Raw genomic sequence first — 16,910 nt, forward strand, 5'->3', positions numbered from 1 at the left:
GTCCATGCAGTGTTGGTGTGAGGGCAGACCATAATAATAGTAATGGTGTGAAGTTTTTCGTCACCCTGTCAAAAATAAACCAGACTTTAAACTGCAGATTTTCAGCTTTCTAATGGACAGAGCTCACCTGATTCAGGTGTGATCTGCAGGAAAAGCGCTGCGAAGTCGGACAGCTCTGCCATGGAGTAGGCTGTAGAGTGACTTCATAGTTCCATCTTGAAGGTGTAGGAAGCAATAAACCTCCAGCTTTAATTGGAGGCTCCAGATCTCCAGCAAAAACATCCAATTTTATTGCGTTTGAGCCTGATGTTTGTGTACAAACAAGTGGTGCTTCCAGCATTTTCCATCTCCTAGGCGACGACAGTCCTGCCTCTCTCCGCTCAAAGTACATTTGTAATCGTATCTGGTCTGAGTCCTTTCCTGTTTACATCCCTGTGCATTAGAGCGCTGCTGCAGTAATGTTCTCCGTCCAACACCTTTGGGACTTTTGATGAGTCTATGAACCATAACGGCCGCAGTTTCACTCACTCATGGACAGGAAGTCCAAACACGCTGTTTAAAAATAGGAACATGTTGTTGTGATTGTTCAGTAATAGTTATGAGTTTAGCCCATAACTACTCAGCCCATTTTCTGAGCTGCACGGTGGGGCAGTGGTTAGCGCTTTTGCCCCACAGCAAGAAGGCCCCAATTCAAGTCCCGGCTGGGGGGACCTGAACCAAACACCAATGGGGGACCTTTCTGTGTGGAGTTTGCATGTTTTCCCGTGCATGCGTGGGTTTTCTCCCACCGTCCCAGGTTCATTGGTTACTCTAAATTGTCCATAGGTGTGAATGCGAGTGTGTAAGAGTGTGTGATTGTGGCCCTGAGACAGACTTGAGATCAGTCCAGGTTGGGCTCCGGCACCCCCATGACCCCAAAAGGAACAAAAGGGGTTTAGTTAGACGAGGAAGGGAGTTTCAACCAATCGGGGAGCTCCAAACTTGATTTTTTTTTCTTTTAAATGAAAAGAAAAATAAATTTACTCTGTCAGGGATTCGCAGTTGCGCTAGGAGGACTTGATTCTGATGTGGGAGTTTTAAATGAAAGTTTAACTTCCGTTGAGCTGGGCAATATGGCCAAAAAATAAATACATCTCACAGTTTTCTTATCAAATTGAATTCTAATCATTTTTTTCTCCCTGCTTTTACTTTCTTTAACAAAATTTACATGTGATGAAATATATTGAACAAAAAACATATTATTTTAACATCTCCTTTGGAAATTGTCTCTAACAAAAAGTGTCAAAAATCTATTTTTTGACTCACCAGCCAAGTTGGTCGGTAGATTAAAAAGAAATCTACCAACCAAATGATTCCAATAATTTTACAAAGAAAAACTATAAATGCTATTTAAAAACTGATATTACGTTAAATGCAAACAGAGAGGAGGTCACAAAGTAATAAAAACACCAAATAGAAATCTTCAGTCATTGCTGAAGATGTATACTCCCTCATTTTGGTGTTGATTCTAAATAAAAATACAGAAAAAAAAAAAAAACTTTGACAGCCACATGAGAGGAAAACACATTTTTCTGTCCGATATTGAAATCTTATGATTGATATGTGGGGGAAAAAGCTGTTGGACTTTAGTTTGGTTCATTAAAGCCCCATTCCAAAAAAAAAAAAATCCTTAACGTGTTTTTTTTTCTTCAAAATGAAGCTTAAAATGTTGCTTCTGAGTATTTCTTTATTCAAATCTTGTGATTCAGGAGCAGACCGAAAAAGACTGATTTGTGAGGTAGAAATTACGCCAGAAGACTCTCAAAAACAGGGATGGGAAGGGGGGGTGGGGTTGTTACTGCCGCTCCGCTGAAACTATGTCCTAAAAAGCGACACGTTTTCTGATTGGGGGAAAAAAAGAGACCACTGTGAACACTCTAAAAATAGATCAAAAGATGGAGGGAGTGGGTCTTCAAAGGGTTGTCAGGTTGCAGATTTTCTGACAGTTTGTTGTTTTTGTGCAGAATTACCCAGCATACATCGGTCTGAGTGGTGCTCATCACTCACATCCAGCCTTTTGGCCTTTTATTTAAGCCACATGGCCTCATAAATACATGGAAATGGTGTCATCTGGACGTCCAACCACCCGTTGAAGTGGCCGCTGTGGCGCTGATGCGCGTCCCCTGCTGAATTCTGGCCCCCACGCCCACCTCTGGCTTCAGTTTAAACACTCAACAGAGTTTCAGACGGTAGCCGTGCGGTTTTAAAGTAATTGCTCCCGGACGACACCTGAGCACAACGAGTCCATTAACGGGCAGTTGGATTTGTGGCCGGCGCTCTGGCATCGCTATGGAAACGGATGGGAGAAAAGATGCATATTCTTTTGTGTTCAAACAACCCAAAGAGAAAAAGAAACGGTCAACCGTCGGGCATCTAGGTCCTGCTTTTCTGATCTTCACCGCAGACGTCGGTCCGATTAAGAGCTTCCTCGCCAAATTCGGAGCTCCTGCTCTGCTGCTGCTCTCAGCTGACGGGCGAGTGGAAGGGATTACGTCTTATTCTGAAAATCTGAACGTCTGCTGGAATCCACATTCTCCTCATTTCTCTCCAGGTACATGTAGATGTGAAATTCTTAATTAAGGTGAAAAACTATTTGCCCTGTTGCTTTTTTTTTTACTCATCCGGTTGTTGACGAACAGATTAATTTCTGAGTCTGTCACAGTCTGGGTGGGAGGGGCAGCCGCTGGAGAGGAGGGTGGCTTTTAAGGCGCCGGTCCTGGGAAGGGACCTGCACTCTTTCCGGACTGTGGTGGAGATGGGGTTGAGTCATGGACACATGCATGCAGGCACCAATAGTGGTTGACTGCCCCCTCCCAGTGCAGGACATAAAAGTGGAGAGCTTTTGTTCCCGCCTCTAACCCGACCCTTCATGCTTTCTTTCCACTCGTGCAATAACAGTCACGGCTCTTTGCTTCAACTTGTTTTATCAACTGTATTATCTGTGGAGCTGTGAGGGCGGTGTGGCGGTTAGCTCAGCTGCCTCAGAAGAAAAGGGTTTGATTCCCCGGCTAGAGTTTGTTCACCTCTAAAGCTTACATCATGCTAACCGTTCCGTGCTAAAGTCTAGCCAAACCCCAAAGTTTATGCTGTTAAGTCGCTGTGATTCTCAAGCGTGCATCACATCCTCTGCCTGTAGAGGAAACCTACGACATCGTTCCCTGGACCTAATAATGGTCGAGGGAATGTCATGATGTCAACAATCTGTTTTTATCTCCAACAGTCCTTTTAAATTGATAAAACCAAGAACAACAGACCGCTCGAAATGTGTCAAAAACCCCTTAAAGTGAACCCTTCAAGTAAGAGGTTTGTCTGGTGTGTCAGGGAAGTTCAGCGCTGTAGGAGAAAACTCTCAAATCTGCTGTGATCTGGATTCACAAACTTTGTAAGAGGACCAAATGATGTTGCTGCCGCAATATAAAGCAGTAATTGTTGGGTTTTTGTGATGAAGACGAGCCGGGACGTGTCTCACAGTAGTAAACACAGATGGTAAAAGGAGTGAATGGTAGCCTGGAGCCAACTTTTCATGAGTTCAAACCAAGGGCCAACAGCTCTTTACCAGGCGTCAGTGGAGCCAATGCAGTTCATAGTGTAACCACTAGGGGTTTTTTGTGTGTGGACATCATCAACCTCCATTCATGTGAACGGGAAATGGTCCAACTTCACAATTAAAATAAATATTTGAACTCTGCTATGTGGGTCTAACACCAAAGACAGGGTTTCTTTATGTTTGTTTACATTTTATAGGATAAAACTGCTTTAAAGTTGGAGGTCTGGTCATTAAATTGGCATGTGACGTTCAAACTATGAGCTTAATCTCAGCCTCAGCGGGTCTTTCTCATTTTTAGACCAACACTGCTTTAGTCTGAACACGATGATCTTAGAGGTTGTTTGACTCCGGATGCATTTGTCCAGAAGCTTTACAGTAAATTCAGATGAGTTTTAGTGTCCTTTTGGTTCCACCATCAGTCTCCATGTGCTTTTCCGTGGATGCCACAGCTTTGTTTTTGACATTCTCACATTTCTTTGGCTGATTGTATGTTTTGTTTGGCTGCTTTAGAGCTTTCAGCTGCTTACGTCTGAAGCTGCAGAAACACCAGGCATGTGACACACATTCTTGAATGTGTTTAGCCCATAGTGTTCACACTGGACAAGCAGGGAGGGGCTTCTTTTTATTTTTTGCTGTTTACTAGCAACACTCAACAGAGTGCGTCTTTACTATTTTATTGCTGTTGTTTTGCATGGGAGACAATAGAAACCCCCTTTTCACTGTAAAATCTGGGACCTGGACTCATAAGAGAAGACTTGTGAGCGTTGTTGTTTATTTTTGACTTGAGAAGGTAGAAATGAGTCATCTCAAGTCAAAAATAAACCAGAATGCCCACAAGTTTATTTTTATTTTTTATAATGAATCAAAACATTCTTTAACTCTTCCTTTGGTTTATTTCCATCTAAACCTCTGAACTGTGTGAAGTTTTCAGGAGTTAAAGGGCAGAATGTGTGTCTGGTTGGACGAATGAAGCAGAAAAAAACCCACCTTGGCTCCTCCTCGCAGACGGGCGTGTAAAACACGACAGATGAGGCGCTGACACGGCGTTCTCCAACAGACAGCAGCGAAGCGACATAACTGCTTCACTTGTCGTTGGTTTAGCAGGCTCATGCGCCGACAGAGGAGGTGGAGCTTAAGGCCGTCGGTTGGAGATGTCTCTGCAAGGGGGGGGGTAGAAATTCAGGTTGGGGGCCTGGCGTTTGGTCAGGACTGGCGAGCTCGCCTTGTGCAGCCTGGAACTGCACAGCAGTGGCACCGCGAATCGCCCAGAAACCAAATTCTAGTGCGGAGGACAGCTGTGTGTTGAAGTTTGTGTGGAAGCGTCTTTGTGTGCTCTTTTCCTGCAAGCATTCATTGCTGTCAGTCATTCAGCGTAGGTGGTGTTTTGTATGTTTGAGCTGCCAGAGCGGTCGACTACTGGGTGGCTTCCTTATTTATTTATCATAACCTCTGTACATCATCCTGGGGAAGGAGCAGAAACATCCACTTCTGGGTTATAAGCCGATCATCTGAATTAAAAATGAAAAATCAAATGGAGATCATCAAAACAGAATTATGGAAAATGTTTGTTTTAAAAAAGCTGTTACATATTTTGGGAAATGTTCTTAAACTAACATATATTTTCGGACCAAAACATTTACTACTTCATCGCACTAAAGGCCTCTTAGGCTCCTCCCACTGTGGCGGACAACACCTGCACCAAGTACTGCAACCTCCATGAAACCCAAACACTGCAGTTTTGCATTTTTTGGATTATATATATATTTTAAAAGTCTTTGGTCACGTGCACCTGTGCGGAGGGTTGACCCGTACGGGTGTTTAGGTTGTCTGGGTCGGTGGCTGGTCACAGAGAGGAATGGTCGGGTCTGAAGAGGAGTGCAGGTGTGTCAAAGGGCCACCTTAAGGGACGTCATGAAAACTGAACGTAGCATTGTCGGGACTGTGGTGAACGTATTGTACTGTATTTGTTAGGATACTGTAATTTACAGACGCTTAGGCCACACAAGGAATGCTGTCGTCCTTCTGCCACACTCTGGTTTTTGGCATTGACTGTGTATGAGAACTGGACCTAGTGAGTGTAACGCCACTTTTTCGGTATGTGGATGTCGCCATGTTAGAGCCAGAAATCATCAGTAAGCAGGTCCAAGCCAACATTTCTATCACAACCACTAGTTTGACCAATCAGGAGTGAGCTTGTTAGAAGGCCACACCCCTACCAATTGAAAGAAAGCGGGCTTGGAAAAATCTGTCAAACGTTTTGAGCAATGGACGTTGGGGCCAGAAGGCTCCACTTACTTTTCCCTTACTTACCCTTGCGTGTTGTATACGTGTTCACTGCTTGCAAAATGCCCGTAGAATTAAATGTGCATGAACATTTTCCCTCTATGGGCTCACTGAGCGGTCAGAATTACTTGAGACCGCAGGAAATCCACTCCATATCCACCCGTAAGCGCAGTTTTGGCTAAGGATAATTGATCCACAAAGCAGATTTTTTGGTATTTATTTAGAGGAAGTTTTCCTCTCTGACATGACCAAAACAGAAAACAGCTCCTTGTTTGCTTAGTACAACAACAAAACCCTTTGATTTAATCAGATAGGGACCTCAATATGCCTTTTATTTTAGAATTGGGATAATCTGGCCTCAGTTGAAGGAGATGGACCAAACTAGATTATATTATACGGTAATTATTACAGTTTGATGGGTTTAACTTCTTGTTTTGCAGCTAAGGACAACCTCGGTTGTGAACTGGTGCTTAAGCTGAATGGAACTGAATTTTTTTGGGTGTTTTTCTTGACACCAGTTATCATCCGATGTTTTACTTTGAGGTTTCCTAAGGACTCTACCAACGGTTGTCCTTCTGCCTTTGTTCCAGGCTTCCATGAGAAGCTCTCCATGATGAGCAGCTAACACCTTCTGTCGTGCACCAGGAAGAAACGTGGCTGCAGCACCACCCACAGTCCACGCATGGCGGTACTCGGGGTAAGTTATTTGACCATTTTTAGGTCCTTGATGGAAAAAAAAAAGTATGTAGCCCACTTACAAAATAAGGCTGCAAGCAGGAATATTACATTGACAGTAGAAATGTTAGATTTCAATTAGGGTTGGGCGATGTCCCCTAATTTGGCCGTTGACGATGTTTGCTGTCAACCATCGGGATGGACGATGACATCGTCGGGGGGGGGTGGTATTTTTCTTTTTACATTTTTCGTTCTTATATAACTGCTATTCGTTATTTTGCTTTTTTCATTTTATTTCCCAACTAATGGTTAATCTGCGATGATCCAGTATAAACTGAGGGAAGTGACTTTAACAGAAAAAGTAACAAACAAAATAGAAAAGAAGTAGTCCACTCCCGCACTTAGCGGAGTGGACCGGCGGAGTGCGGATTTACAGCTTTGTGTTTGATGGGAAGGGGGGGGGGTACATGAGCGGTATGTGTGAGAGATTTAAGACTGCGATCCGTCCCGCAGCTCTAGGGGTACTAGCTACCGAACTCAGAACCGGATCTAAAAGTGTGTGTCTGAGCACAGCACGGATCGTCAGCAGACAGAGGTTTGAGCATCAAAGCAGAAATGTCGCTCAGTCCTTAGAAAACATTCAAACAATCACGCGGATTTGTGTTTCCAGTCGTGTCCCGACTAAATAAAGGCTGATGTTATTCACAGGATGCAGCGCCACCCAAAGCTAATGTTGTTAGCCCGTGTTAGCATACTGCTAATCCTGGCTTCGTTCAGAAAAAGCACTGACCACACGGATTAAAATTCAAATGATGAGCGAACAAGTGTTTCATAATAACCGTAACATTATTAAAAGCACGTTTAGAAGATCATCTCGTATTTTACCGAGCTGACATGTCAATGTATATAGCTGCTCGGCGCTGTTATCGTTTTGTATTGAATTGTTACATTCAATAAAGTTTGGGGAAAAAAAGCCGCTCGGCGGAAGTTGTATCCCCTTCCGGTTTTCAAACTGCGCATGTGCGAATGATTTATTCCGACCGAAATTGTGACCTTAGTGAACGTTTTTATATTCTGAAAACATTTTTCTGGGCCCATCTACACGGTTGGATTCTAATCCGACCATTGATCCCATCAAGATATTTTGTACATGTAACCGCGGCTTATGGTGTCGACGCGCAACGTGGCGGGGGCGTGGCATCACGATGGTGGTCTCTCCATCGGGATGTCAGTCACCCATCACGATGGACGATGATATCAGCCATCGGCACAACCCTAATTTCAATGTAATTTGGTTTGGAATTTCAGGCTTAAGGCCGTGCCACACAACCACTATAAACATTTTAGGTATATTGCACAGATGAAAATTAGTCAAACGTGAATTTACATGGAAAAAGTGTGAAAAGTTGTCGTCTTTGCTTGACTTTTTCACAGACGTGTTACAAATGAACCACGTTAAAACGACGGAAGATGTACTAAAAAACCATGCAAAGAACATGGAAATCAGCATATGTGATTATTGTGCTGTTTATATGCAATTCATTAGTGATTTATGCAATAAGTGCATACAAACTACGTAAAATACGCGTAAACTGCGTAATTCTCAACCGACCAAACATTTTGAACAGCTCAAAACCAGATTAAAGTAAAGACGCGTCGGCAGAAACCTTCGAACGGACATCTGAGCACATCGAATGACAAACGCAAGAATCACTTATGAAACACGCATTTCACACATGGATCGCAGAAATTTCATATGTGGAAAATGCACAGAACTGTGTGACACGGCCTTAAAAGTGATTTAGAGCAATCAATTCCACAGAAACCACGAGTTCAGGGTTTAGGGGTTTGCAGAGGAAAAAGATGTGTTTATTGATGTGAATTTAGGTTTTTTAACCCATAAGAATCCAATTTTTCCTTAGAATGAAAGTGATGTGGGACATTTCCCAGACCGACTGGACTTCAGAACACAATGTTGATGTTTTTCAGTCACCGTGGGTGACCATGTGTTACTATAAATTGTGTTGATATTTGTGTTTTAGTTGACATTCAAATTTTGCCCTTTTTGCTGCTTGAAAGGTGCATCATAAATAACATTTGATTTGATCAAATGCAGTGATTCTGCTGTAGATGGTATAATTCTATTTTGCATTTGCAAAATGTCCTCATTGTCTACACACACTAAAAAAACTACAGGTGATTTGAAAGGTAGTTTTTTTAACTAAAGTTTCTGTTGTTAATTTTATTTCTGTGTTGTTTTTTCTGGTAGAGTTTTTTTGTTGTTGTTGAAATTCATAAATTTCCACAGGAACCACAAAGTAGATGTTTTAGAAACAAGAAAAATTCAGTTTGTGATCTTTCATTTTGGTTAAAAGCTTCTTTACATCATTGGAGCCACAAAGGGGAATCCAGCTGCTGGATGATATGACGTGGTGTCGCCAAACCACTTCCTGTCCAATCATTGGCGAGTTTGCAGAACAAAGGAGCCTGTGGGTTGATCTGAATTAGAGTTAGCTTCACTTCATTGGGGTTTCACGTCAAACAGAAGGAGAAAATTAAACGTCCTTTGGCGTTTCTGGTTCACGTTGCCCTCCAGGTTTCCTTTGTGGAAGAAATGTGTTGGAATTTGGTTAATGTACAGATGCAATCACAGGTCTTGCAGCATGATTGGACTGTTGAGTGTGGTGTGGCGGTCTAGGGGATAGTGTGTTTTGGGTGACGCGACAAGGCAGCAAACGTTCTGACACGGTATGATGTTTTAGAGTTCAAACTTTGTTGAAGAATTCAATTAATCAGGAAGTCAGCTTTGGCCCGTGACGCATTTGAGTCCAAAACCAACGTAGAAGAGAATCTAATCATTCTCTTGCTGAAATTAAACATATTTTTTATTCGTGTGGAGAGAATTACAAAAAGATCCTCTAATTTTATTCCGCGGGACAGCAAGTCATCAAACTGGGTCTCAAAGATTGAAGTACCGCTGAAAACGCCATCGTTCAGACGCAGCTCCTGCAGCAGACGGTGAGACTTACCGTACTGGGAGAGTCTCTGAATGATGTCATGAACCCAGACATGGAGACAGGATTACCGATGCTTTTGTAGAACTCTTCAAAATACAGAAAACCTGATCTAATTACATCATCCATGTCTGTCATACACTGTAAATGCACAGTCAGTGCTTCCATGTAGCTCCTCCCACATACGTCAGATTTATGGACACATTTTTGTACAAGAGTTGAGAAGTCAATTTGACATGCATCAAAAGAGGCTACGGACCTGAATTTGGCGCGCTAATCGCGTTCAACCTGATGGCATCATAGAGAACTAACCCGTCCGTTTGACGTACATTTGACAGGCGGTGCCCTTGGTCCATACTTGCGTAAACCACCCCTCACACATCTTCATTGTGCATGTTTCCTCTGACTCGCAGCCTAGCTGGTCAGAGTCTGCGAGGATTTCTCTAAATAATGGAGGCTCTCGGTCTCAGTGTCTGATTCCCTGAGCCCGGCCCGCCGTTATCTGAACGATCTCCTCTGGCTCCTTCACTTCTCATCCTCTGCCTGCAGCCGTTTCCGTTGGCCGGCCACTCGGCCGCCGTGTTTTCCACGGCAGAAGCTGCTTAATGTGCCTCAGCGAGGGACCTAATGTCCAATCCATCAAGCTGTTTGGGTTCTGTTGGAAAGCAAATGAAAGCGCGTCAACAGATTTACTCTGGTTGTTCTCCAGTTGATGGGATATAAAGTAGAAAGGCTCTTTTGGAGACAAAGAGCTGTTGAGGGGGGTGAGGGAAGCCCAGCGTGGTCCTCATGCTGCTGCTGGATCACAGAGAAACCTCCTTCAGGCCTCCTCGCCGTCGCGTCTTTGATGTCAACGCCTTTGATTCTGTGATCAATCAGCTTTCAGCGAGGAAAAGTTCAGACTTTGATGTTCGTTTTTTGTTCTATCGCTCCTTCCAGTTTCTGCTTGTTTTCGAGCAAAGTTGGTGCTGATTACGTTGCCGTGGTTACCATTGGGTCATCGTTGGGTTCACAGATTTATCCGCATCTTACAAGTTTGACTTAAAGACTTTGACCAGATTAAAATCTAGTGGCTGTTCGTGCGGTACTGAAGGCTTTAGAGGTTTCTAATCTGAGGTCAGATGAAAAGTTGGATTTGAACCTTCAACCCATCTGTAAATCGGTCACATTTGGAGCGTCTGACACGATGTTCCAGAGCAGAAGCTCTTTAGGTCTGACCATTTTGAGTGAGGAGGATGCAGAAGACGAGAGGAGATGGAGGCAAGGAGCAAAGAAAAGAGTTTTTAGGATCAAGTTGACGTTAAAGCTCACTTTAAATCAGCTTTTAAAGATTATAAGCAGCTCTGTCTTTTCATTCCAGTCTTTGGTTTAGAACTTAAACCTTCCAGATACAATCAATAAGCTATTTTCTCTATTTAAAATACAAATTTGCACTATTGAGGACATTTAGGTGCTTTAATTTAATCATAACAGTATATATTAATTCTATTTTAGGAAATATACCGTTATTCCACATTCTGTTTTAAAGATGGAAGAAAAAAGTGGAGTTTAGGTCAAACCACTAAAAGAAACAGCTTTGTTGTTTCAAAGCTGTTAGCTGAGAAGAAATTGTTGCCGTTTGCTGTTTTTTTGTTTGTCCTTTGCTGATCTTCCAGTGTGTTTGTAAGAACACTGAACCGCTACACCCGCACAGAAACGCCGCATGAGGAAGCGCTCTGGTGTCATTTAGCAGTAGATTAGAAAGGATTAGCGTTCTTAGAAAGGAGGAACTTGTCAGATGGGTTTCTGCGTTCAGTGACTGGGCCGCCTTTTTGTTTCTTGGCACTGAAATTGGCACAGAAAACTGGACCTTAGGGCCGCACAGCTGTGAAAACCAGAATCCATTTCATTTGTACTAATTTCTCTTAGCATGGATGTGAGAACTGGACTGTGTGGCTCCTCCCCCCTGGCGTTCCAAACAGGAAGTGACTCCAAGAATCCAAAATCCCACAGACTCCTATAGAGACATAAACAGCTGTTACTCCGTCATTCCATTGGTCAAAATAACCATTCTTGATCTGACAGTTTTTTTTTTTTACATGTTCTTGAAAGTCTTTGGTTTCTGTACTTTCTGACCAATCGGATGCCTATAAAAGTAGGTGGAGCCTGCTGGCCCCCACGTTCAAAAAACATTTGATAGTGTGGCCCTCCTTCAAGCAGCAGGGGTGTGGCCTTTCAACAAGCCCCGTCATGATTGGTGAGAGTGGTTGCCGTAGCGACTCAGACTTTGACTCTGTATCATGAAAAGATGGCGACTGAATTAACGTAATTTGGTTGAACCAGGAAGCAGAGGAACCTCGAGGCGCGTAACATAAAATTAAAGTGTTTTTGCCTAACTCTAAAATAATAACCAAACACCAAAAGATTGTCTAAAATAACAAATTTATTTACAAATTAATAAAGACAAAGCAACAATAACTTAAGATCAGTTTTTCACATCTATGTTTTAATGTATAAAAAACAATTACCAATGTCTGCGTAAATTTGATTTAAGGCGGTATTATTCATGGCTTCTTTAACCTGCTTTCTCACATTCTTTGGATGTATTGACTTATTGATTGTTGTGCATTAATTGCTAATAAAGTTGCTGTGAATTAAAAACAAGACGCTCCTTCAGGCGTGACACCCGTGTCTCTGCGTCTTCCTCAGAACCCCGACATGCTGACGAGGAAGATCAACCTGTGTCACATCAACGCCCACATCACATGCCGCCTGTGCGAGGGCTACCTGATCGACGCCACCACCGTCACCGAGTGCTTGCACACCTGTAAGTCCCCCCCGCACGCGACCCCGTTGGCCCTGAAGCTCGTCTCTCGACGAGTTTTTTCCACAAGCAGCGGATTTGCCTGACGAGGTTTTCGTACACGATTCACTGGAAGGTCTCCTCAGTGGCAGACTGCTCTGCTTTATCATCAGAAATGAAAAAAAAGATGTTTTTTGTTGGAAAGTCAGATTATATTCTGGTTTTATAAACACTTTAAAGGTCTTGTTTGTTTAAAAAAAACGTAACATTTCCAGCTAGAAACTTCGCGAGTCCTCAGACTTTTTCTTCTGGAAGTCATTTTTAATCCTAACATGACTTCCTCCATCATTTCTGCTGGAAGTCATTTTGACTTTTTTCCATAGATTCCGTCTTAAATGCGTCTCCAGTGAATCTAAAACGTCTCGATGTAAGGATGTGTTTTGTAAAAACCTGATTCAGATGGAAGAAGAACCAAACTGGTGTTGGAGGACTGACTGTAAGCCAGGAGGAGACTTCTTCTTCTTCTTCTTCTTCTTCTTCGTCTTCTCTGCAAAAATGCTGTTTCTGCACGTAGCAGCGCTCAGATCTGCGGTTTTAAGAGACTTCTACAGTTTTTAAATGATCTGAAAGGGAACTTGCTGCTTCTGTCTTATGCAAAACTCTTTAAATCAGTCTTCTCCAACCTTCTACAACAGCCTGGTTTAATGTCAGCCTATATTTTCTGGGATCGACCGACCTGTACGATGCTCAAGCGGACGTCCCTGTTTGTTTGTTTTATAGCTTTCAGTACCCCTGAACTCAGGCGGGTAAAGTTTATCTTCACATTCTGTAAAATATCTGCCTCAAACATTCAAATCAAAACACTAGATTTTCCTGCAGCTGCATCTCGAATTCATCCTGCTTGTCGCCAGTCGTCCGGGTCATCAAAGTCGTGGAAGCGTCATCCGATGTCTCATTTCATCTCCAAATTGTGTTTTTTTTCCCCTGAAATCTGAGCCGGCATCTTGTCAGTTTTCAGGCTTTGAAGACACAAACATCAGCTCGGGGGTTCTGCTTCCCCTCCAACACTTTAAACCTGAAGAAAAGTTTCCTTTCTTCAAAAACGTCTGGTTTGTGCTGGACTTCACCTTCTGAAATCAACAGCTCATAACACCCTCTGTTTCCGTCTTTAGAAAGAAATCTGTAAATCTATTTGTTGGTTCTGGGGTCTCTGGGTTCGTGAAGCCTGTTTACGTCCCCGGTGAGCAGGTGAAGCTCTTCGACAGTCACATAAGAGGCGTGTGAGGTCGCAGAGGCCCCGTCAGCCATAACCTCACGCCGAGCTGACGACCGTCCTGCTGCAAACTCCACTGCAGGGGAGGAGGTCGGTCTCAGGAGCTCTTGGACACAAACCGAAGTTCTGCTGATGTTGGCAGCTGGGAAAACCTCTCAGGTCACAGACAGACCGGCGTCAGTACCTCTGCTGCCCAGCAGAGGGCGTGCTTGCACCGCAGATGGGCGGCTGGTTGTGACGTCAGAGTCCAGGCTCTCCGGCGTGATGAAGGCTTAGGGAGCAGATTCACCTCACGTCTCCACTGCAGCGGCAGCCGCAGCTTCAGCAGCAGCAGCCTGGTTTCAGCAGAATTCATGGAGACGGCTTCATAAACCCTCAGTTTAAAGTTATGAAAACCATTAAACACGAAAGATTTAATCCACACAATAATACAGTCAACTGCAAAGCAGAACTCCTTAATTAACTGATATTTATTGATACTGGTATTTAAAAAATGCAGTTCCCTAAGAAAACGTGTTCCAGTTATGATTTTTGCCTTAAAATAGTTCCTTTTGTTTATTTATTTATCTATTTTAAATACTTTCGCCTCAAACCAGCTGAGTTTTAACATCTTTGTTTTTGTAAAAAAAAACAAAAATCACGTTTTTCTATTGTTTAAATGTATCTTACTTTGTTGCTTGCACAGTTATTTTTAGAAAATGTGTTTCTTTAATGAAATGTAGTTAATTCTTTGTACATTTATTGACTTTATTGTCTCTACATTTGTGGAAAATGCGGCACACAAATGCAGCACAGCGTGGGGGGGGGCAATGGTGGGAAAATGCACAGTGTGTGATGTGTGCGCTCGTCTGTGTGTGTCTGTGCAGTCTGCAGAAGCTGCCTTGTGAAGTATCTGGAGGAGAACAACACGTGTCCCACGTGTAGGATTGTTATTCATCAGAGCCATCCACTGCAGTATATTGGGTGAGTGAAGGACCGTGCATGCACCCCCCCCCCCCCCCCCCCCACACACACACACACACCAGCTGATGGTCGCTCTTCATCCCGCTCTCCTGCAGAAAGCAGAAAACCTGAGACCCTTTTTTTTTTTTTTTTTTTAATCTCCTTTAAATCTGAGATCACATGATTCCCGATGTTATTGGCTGTGTTGTTGTTTTTTCCCAGAAGGCCTCTAATGCATATTCATTGATTAGTTTAGAAACTCGCCGTCGGCTAAGCCAGCGTTTTTCAACCAGTGTGCCGTGAGAAATGACCCATTTTCACTGATCTAAAAACATTTTCCATCACCAGGATAGCAGCTCTTTGTTCATCCAAACAGGCCCTGATAGAACACTGAGTTTTTAGGAATATAAAAGACTTTTTTCTTTGTGTTTATTTGATTCAATTAAAGACATTTTGATAAGAATGATGGTACCGTGATTTAGCCGCAGCTATAACTGTTTTCTGAAAAGTCCCGCCCCTTTAACTGTCTCCACCAATCATTCTTGGAGTCTTAATCACACGTCATCAGTCTGACCAATCAGGAGTGGTTCAAGTCTTCACTTCTTTGTTCCGATTCTGCTCATAAATTCTCTCTCTAAAGCTCGTCTTTAGCGGTGCAGCTTTCTGCGGGATCCGGTATCAGACCGTGGAACAAGTGATCAAAACAATGAAGCTAAGAGACGCGAGTCTGTTTGCGTTTGGCGTTTGGCAGTGAACTCCTGTCCTGGAGGACGGCGCAGGTTTTTGGATTTCGCCTAAAAACATAATGAACAGACCAGCGGGAACGCTTTAAAATAGACCAAACGATGATCAGAGAGGAACTTTAAGGTGGAATCGTGGCTTCTTCCACAAGTCTGGCCATTTGGGGGCAGATTTCTGAGCCTTGTCCCCTGCAGGGCGACACTCTCGACCTCTGGGCAGATTTATTAAGTCGAGCTACAGCAACTTTGACTTTAATTAATCAAGCAAAGACGAAATATTGTCCTGCAGTGTTTGCACAACTATGAGCATATTGTAAAGTTTATGAGCTGTGGAGGATCAACAACCTTATTCTGCCTAAAGAAAACTTGAAATAGGATCAAAAGTGTCCAATTCTGCACAAAACACACAACAAAGCACTCATCAAATGCAATTTCCCTGTTTTTACTAATTAAAAAGGATTATTTATCATGAATTCAGGTAAACCATCACCACGGGCGTTTCGTTTTAAATCATTTTATTGTCTTTTTCCATCTATTTTTTCAAGATTTTATAAAAAAATCTTTCCTTTGTTTTCCTCCTCCTTTACTTTGAAAATACCTAAAACTCTCTGGGTTTTTCTTATTGATTGAAAGCAGAAAAATTAATGTTTTTTCTCCAGAGAAATATACACCGAACCAAGATTAGAGTTGATTTCTGATGCAGATCTAACATGTTATTCATGTTGTTGAACATTTATCATCACATAAATGATAATGCAGTGGTAGAAGTTAAAAATTATAGTTGGCGTTGGCGCATTACTCCTTAACGGAGACACTCCTTTTTATTTAAATTATAATATGAATTCAAGTTTGATGTACTTTCTGAAGCCTACAACAGAGAGAGAGGAAACGGCCATGCCTGAAGACCGCAGTACCCTCTCTCTACCAGCAGGGGTCGCTGCTTTGCTTCTTGAAGGTCCTCTTCCGGCTGCTAATTTAGTCCGTCGTGCAGCAGCTCCTGGTGGAGCAGCAGGGCCGGATAAACGCCCCACGCTCCGCGAATGTTTTTCCTCCACGGCGATGCGGCGGACTCCCGTCCGTCCGGCGGCTGTCAGAGCCGGGCGTCAAACGGCGCTGCACACCCGGCCCGCCCCCGTGCTGCAGCCCTGTCAGCAGAACCAGCTGCTCAGCACTGAAACTGACTGGGACATGTGCTGCACCCTAAAAGTGTCAACAACACAGCACTTTTTTTTTCTTTTTCTCGCTCCTCTTGTCACATATCGGACATTTTTCCATAAATGTCATCCTGGGATTTGCAGCCTTTTATCAGCAGCTCTCTTAAGGGGGCAGAGGGGGAGTGAAGGAGGCAGCTCTTTCACTCAAAGGAACCCCAGAAAGATGCAAACATTTCCACAGGAGTGGAGAAAATCCAGACTTCCCTCCTGTTCTATGAATCTTTAATGCAGGTCTACGAATCAGGGCAGACGGTTAAACAATTTTACACCAAATTACACGGCAGTTTGACATCTGCGGGTGTGAAAGTGCTCACAATCAACCGTGTTTTTCCTTTCCAGCCATGACAGAACAATGCAGGACATTGTGTACAAGCTCGTCCCGGGACTTCAAGAGGGTAAGC

The 16,910-nt window shown here is 43.2% G+C and overlaps 1 protein-coding gene across 4 annotated transcripts in view; it reads left to right on the plus strand.

The window, feature by feature from the left end:
• pcgf3 (polycomb group ring finger 3) overlaps positions 1-16,910 on the plus strand; it is a 65,963-nt gene that overhangs the window by 24,479 nt on the left and 24,574 nt on the right. For 2 of the 4 annotated variants that reach the window (XM_023959390.1, XM_023959389.1), the window contains exons 2-5: positions 6,460-6,566; positions 12,247-12,364; positions 14,480-14,576; positions 16,849-16,904. In XM_023959390.1, the coding sequence (XP_023815158.1) occupies positions 6,552-6,566; positions 12,247-12,364; positions 14,480-14,576; positions 16,849-16,904 (286 nt within the window). In that variant the 5' untranslated portion in view covers positions 6,460-6,551. Of the gene's footprint in view, positions 1-2,350; positions 2,591-6,459; positions 6,567-12,246; positions 12,365-14,479; positions 14,577-16,848; positions 16,905-16,910 lie in introns of those variants that run through there. The other 2 variants (XM_023959388.1, XM_020706818.2) reach the window with 2 other exon arrangements.

This window comes from Oryzias latipes, chromosome 10 (genome assembly GCF_002234675.1).
Source record: "Oryzias latipes chromosome 10, ASM223467v1".
Lineage (NCBI taxonomy): Eukaryota > Metazoa > Chordata > Actinopteri > Beloniformes > Adrianichthyidae > Oryzias > Oryzias latipes.